This window comes from Ruditapes philippinarum, unplaced genomic scaffold, assembly GCF_026571515.1.
Source record: "Ruditapes philippinarum isolate M1 unplaced genomic scaffold, ASM2657151v2 ctg6010_1_1_1_1, whole genome shotgun sequence".
NCBI classification, from domain to species: domain Eukaryota; kingdom Metazoa; phylum Mollusca; class Bivalvia; order Venerida; family Veneridae; genus Ruditapes; species Ruditapes philippinarum.
The window spans coordinates 42,180-48,275 of record NW_026861817.1 but is presented as its reverse complement, the minus strand read 5'-3'; the positions used below and the strand labels follow the sequence as shown (position 1 = coordinate 48,275).

The following is a 6,096-nucleotide window of genomic DNA, read 5'->3' as shown; positions in this document are numbered from 1 at the left end:
AACTGATATTAGAAAATGTTTAGGATAAAATATATATGCCTTAAGTATAAAAATCTGGAAACAGAGTGATCCCTTGGAAAAGACCTCCCAAATTGAACGTTACAGATAAACAGAACATAATGTCACTTTACGGGTAATTATATAAGCCCTATTTTATTTAGAATTTTAAACTTCAAGAAGGGTGAAATATGTATGATATTTAGACAAAGCAATGCAATCAAGATATAAAATACAAGTACTATAATTTCAGAGAGTATTATTTATTCATCCTTATGAGCATGATATTAGGTATATAATAAAATACAGTAAAATATATACATTTTCTAACATAACTTTCATATAATGATTAACAATAATTCTATACATAATTTATATATTATGTTATAATATATCTTATATCTTAAGAGGCAACTTAATTATCAACTTTGTTGTTATTAACGCTTGACCTGTTTTTTTTTGTTTTGTTTTTTTTTTGTGAAATGGACTTGCCCTGTTCGAGTTTTGTACAGTTCATTTGATGTGTAAAATGTTTCAATAATTCAATGAAAAATTGACAACCACCCCACGTCTGGAGCTAAGAGAAAATAGGCTGGTCAGACATCTCGAATGTACATGCTGGCGTGGCTGTATACTGGCGGCAAAGCCTATTCACTTTCAGCTGAGGCAGGATATAGGAATCAATGGTATTTAAATAACGTGGTGACTAATCATTCATATTTGAACAAAACATTGAGGACATCGACAAATTGATATTTACAAACAAATGACTATAAATGTATTGTACAATCAACAGTATGTGATGAACAAATGAAAACGGAGTCTCTACATGAAAAGTTCAATGTGTCGATTAATTGATTAATTTCAAATTAAATGCATGTATGCTTAAAATGAAATAAATATATCAATATATATCATTGAAATTAATGAAATAGAATATTTTTACTCCTGATGTTAGCGGTATTAAATATGTCTGTCATAGCATACATTGACTACATTTGGATTAGCACACTTTTTCTCAGCACATTGTTTTATTTGAATGTCTCTTTTATTTGTTATGAACAGCTTTACGTGTGTTAGAACATAAGTATAATTCCATGATTCAGCCATTATATTTACATAAAAATTATTGTTTCAATCTTTAATAACTTTGAATGTTTGTGTAAATATTCTATGTGAAACAAATGATTGTGCTGTTATGTTGATATTTTGAATTTTTGCATTGTATTATTTCCAGGATAGCTATTTGTAACAACAAGTAATGATTTATCACGTGAGACACATATTTTACACGGATGCATCATATCTATCCTGTACGATGATAATATCGAACCTGTTTGAGATATCTGTACAATAGAGTTTGTATTACGACAACACACCAGGATCGTATCCCACGGACCAATTGCTGCACCACGTGGTTCCTGTATCTGATCATCCTTCACTAACACTCTTGCATCTGTCTTAATATCATATATGTAGACAATATGCTCGTTTCTATCTGTAATCACCACGTTGTCACTGCTCTTTATGTAAGTACAAGCGCTACCATCTAAAGGATATGATTTGTTTGGAAAGTTTACACTAAAATCATGCTCCTTCCCTGTCAATGATACAATACGAACAGGTTTTGGTTCATTATAAGTGCCTACGACAAACTGTCTATCGTCTTTCAAACATATAGAGTAATATTGCGTTTTCACTTTGCATATCCTACGTGAACTTATTTTGTTACATTTACTAACATGTAGAATTTCTATTTGATAACCACTTGTTATCGCTAATTCCTCCTCAGATATGACAACAACAGATAATGGGTGGCGAGACAGCTGATATGATCCTACTTTCTCAATCCTCTCATTGTACACCAAACATTTCTTGTTTCTGTTATCCACAGCCACTAGTCTACCATCAGTTAAAAAGTCTATACCTGAATATAACGGCTCATCGATATCATCTTCAGTCTTCTTTAAACCAATGGCAGAGACTGGTGTCAAAGTCATCGTCATGTTAACAGAATGAACGTCTTCCTGGCGATTAGACTTTACTAGTAATTGTCCTGGAACATATTCAGTAATTGGTAATGGTGGCAGTTTTAATGTTTGGTCAAATTGAAAAGACATTTTCATCTTTTCTAATTTCTTATATTCGTCCTTGATGTTTCTGCAGAGAGCATTGACTTTACTTTCCATTTTATGTTGTGCTATATATATCTGCACAGGAGTTCCATTTTTGAAAATATTTTCAATCGTCTCTAAGCACTTTGTTACACCAGCCAAATGTTTCTCGTTTTGTGTTTGCCTCTTTGTCACATTTCGTAATGTTTCTTTCTGCAGAATTTCGGCTCTTTTGTTAATGGAATCTTCTAGATCGACAAACATGTTCATTACTTCGTCTCGCATTTGTCTAATCTTTACATGTATATCTTTTATATCTTGAGCAAGTTGATCTTTTGAAGAACGAATATGTCTGGCAACACTCTCAGCAGCTTCTTTAGCTTCCTTTAATTTCTCCCCTAAGGTAGAAATTGGTGAGGTTATATTCCCAGCGATCTTCTCAATTTCTACAACGCTGTGACATTTTCGATGATTAACAATTGCACACTTACTGCAGCAAAGCTTCTTTTCATCTTCACAGAAGAATTCAAAAGAATGTTGATGTTGATCACAAAGATATAAGGCCTTCATTTGAAACGAAATACTTGCAGCATAAGCTTCGTTCACACTTACCAATTTATGTTTTTTCAAGATGCCGAGCGCGTTGTGTACATTTGAACAATCATTACATTGGAATTCATCACAAGTTGAACAAAACTTGTCAGCTACAGTTTGCAAATCCTTACTTAAACATGGTTGACAAAATGTTTCTTTTACACGACCAGGAACTTCATCATTCTCTCTTATTTTACTTCCACTATCAGCCATTTTGTTAAACGATGCTGTTGTCAAACCTTTGGAAATCGCATCGGGTTAAGTCAATAAGCGGGACTTTATAATTGCCCCAAACTAATTCTCAAACATATTAAACCATCTCCGATTTAAAAATGATTAAATAAAATAAACGTTTCAATATTAATTATCTGATATCTCATGCGTTATCTATCATATGATGTCAATCATATGATGCAATAGCAACGATATTAACTCTTGATTTGATAATGTATGTCCTGGATTTTCCCATCTTTAAATTGTGAACAATTAGAGAATTCAAAATAGAAATACAAAAACTACCGCAGATTCTGGTCAAACTTCACGGATGTGCATGCTTGCTGGTCTGGGTATAAACTGCTGACAAAGGTAAATCACCTTCGTGTCAAAGCAGGTTAAAGATTAACGAATAATCTTTTAGCTTAAGTTTAATCGAGCTTTAATCTGTATTTAGATATATAACATGGATAGAAGATTACCAATTGGTGGCGTACATTCGTGGATTAAATCATTCTCTATTAAGAGCCAAAAAACGTTAATTTACGATAAAAAACTTGTGTTTTTTTTCAATGTAATTAATCACGTTGAAAATACAGCATGACAACAATTCAGAGATTTTAAAAATATTTATTTCGAAAAATAACCACGTTTCGAGATGTTTGATACCAATTGAACGTTGAGAATAAAAAAGCATAGTGCTATATTACTATTAATATAAAAGAGAATAGTTTGTGGAATTTTGGAAAGTAGAAATTTGTTATATAAGCAGTGCCAGCATTGACATATTTTCTGCTACTCGTAACCAGGCTCTGCCTGATATTTTGAAGAAAATCCATTACAAAAAAAACGTACTTCCAATAGTTGTGGTATTGTCTCGACATGTTACATTGACACGTTACTGTCATGATATATACATTTCTATGATTATATAGTTGTAAAACACATTTCATTTTATCGAGAGCGCCGTGAGAATCATAGGAAATCATTGACAATCATTCTAGTATACAAACACTTATAAGTCGCAGATATTTTGATAACACACATATGAAAAAAGTTTAAAATGATCGGCATTTTTCTATCTATTTTTTCGAATTTTAGGAGTTTCTATAAATCATTTCAATCACAACATTCGTGATCAGCGCCTCACCACTTGACCACATATGATTTCCATCAAGTTATGGTACTTTAGAAAAAAAAACAATTTTTGAAAGCTTAGTTGTTCCAATATTCCTACTCTGATACAATTGAATCAACCTAAAGGTATGTTGCTTACTTTTTAAATCTGACGTATCATGTGTGATAAAGGGCACAGGCATCTTTAACTCGAGGAACATACACTGCTTTTCATGGAATTGTATTGAAAGTTCCATGGTCACCGCAATATAAATACATCGTAGGATGTCGGTAAATCAAACATTTTACCATTGTTATGTTTAAATGATGAATTATGCTTATATCGATGCGTGAACGATAACATTCGTTTTTCAGTACCGTCGATGAACAGGCTGAATTAAATCGAGCATGTATTATTTCCTTTTTTATCTTTTTTGCCGTTTCTGGACTTTGTGGTTCTGTTTTTCTCTACTTTGGATTTACGTTCGTACAAATGGATATAAAGCACCTATGATAATTGTTAGTTTGAAGAATAACATACCAATTAATGTAAAATACATTATTTTCTTCTTTAAACGATATTTTACGAACGCATGTAACATCTCTTTCATTTCTCCAGGTTTCTTCTTCCTCAGCAAAGTAATATCAGTGTTGCAGAATCTAATTCATAGACTTGTTTGTATGTTTGTGAAGTAGGTTTTTTTCTTCAGAACGAAAAGAAAAAGAAAAAAAAAACTTCTAAACTTTGATTAATATACTTCAATACTGGTACTTCAATGTCTAATATGCATGTACATTTTTCAGATCATGTCATCATAGACCCTGTGATCATCATTTTTATGATATTGTTGAAACATTAAAAAAAAAATTAAAAGAAGTGACACTTATTACAACGGTTTGCCGTTTTTAGACATTTTCTGGTAATATTATATCATGTGTGTAGGCCTATAACAAATCTAAACTGATATAAATTTAACTTACAATTGTTCCTAAAACGCTATATATCTAAGACTCGTCACATGATTATTTTACTGGACTGGATATGATTTTTGAGATAGAAAAATGTTCCATTTGATGTAGGGCTAGACTAATAACTTATGTACCAAAGTTCATTTGCTCACTCAGTTTTGCTACAATCCTTATTCTTTTTGTGAAAAAATGAGTCTTTGAAAATGTCCCAGGAAATAGACTAAAACAGCACAAAATATTAGTTTCAATTTCTGAAAAGATATCTACAATATCGTTTGGATATTTGCCCTAGCTGATCTATGTATGGAAATAATGTTATCTTCTAAGTCTCTCGTACCTCAGTGAAGCTCCTTTAACGTCTGTTAGTTATCTTTACAGCATATATTACGATAATTATAACCAGATTATTCTAACTTTTAGTTCTATACAATTACATGTGTAAACACATTATTTTGAAATAGAACAAAAAGGTAAACACCTTCTGCATGTTTAACAATTAAAATGTTCTTGCATTTATAAGTAACGGCGATTCCCGTGCAAATTTATTGCCTCGACGCTTCTTGTTTAAGTCTATCCCTCTCAGCGGTTAATGCTTGTAAAGTTGTCTCTAGTTGGTCGATTTCCTCATCAATATCTGATGTACCGTCGGAAGAATCGTAGTATTCAACGGACACTGTAACAAGTATATTATAAAAGCATGTAATACATATCAAAGCAAATTATGTATATTCTAGGGTGAGAAAATCAGTTCGTTTGTAACAGGTATCATTTGTGCGTGCGTTGGTGCGTGCGTGTTGTGTGTGTGTGTGTGTGTGTGTGTGTGTGTGTGTGTGTGTGTGTGTGTGTGTGTGTGTGTGTGTGTGTGTGTGTGTGTGTGTGTGTGTGTGTGTGTGTGTGTGTGTGTGTGTGTGTGTGTGTGTGTGTGTGTGGTGTGTGTGTGTGTGTGTGTGTGGTGTGTGTGTGTGTGTGTGTGTGTGTGTGTGTGTGTGTGTTTAATATTATGTTTTATGTTTTGGTTATTTATATTTTTGTTTAGTTGCTTTTTGCTTAGTTATCAAAATGATTCAACACTTTATCAACAACTGTCAAAATC

At 32.5% G+C, this 6,096-nt stretch overlaps 1 protein-coding gene across 1 annotated transcript; it reads right to left on the bottom strand.

The window, feature by feature from the left end:
* Nucleotides 1-250: 250 nt before the first annotated feature.
* Nucleotides 251-3,023, bottom strand: LOC132716936 (uncharacterized). Its single transcript, XM_060700280.1, has one exon. It carries the CDS (start codon nt 2,916-2,918, stop codon nt 1,194-1,196), a length of 1,725 nt encoding a protein of 574 aa, XP_060556263.1. The 5' UTR covers nt 2,919-3,023; the 3' UTR covers nt 251-1,193.
* Nucleotides 3,024-6,096: the final 3,073 nt, after the last annotated feature.

Coding starts and splice junctions, on each gene's coding strand:
- LOC132716936 (XM_060700280.1), bottom strand. CDS start 2,918: ATGGCTGATAGTGGAAGTAAAATAAGAGAGAATGATGAAGTTCCTGGT.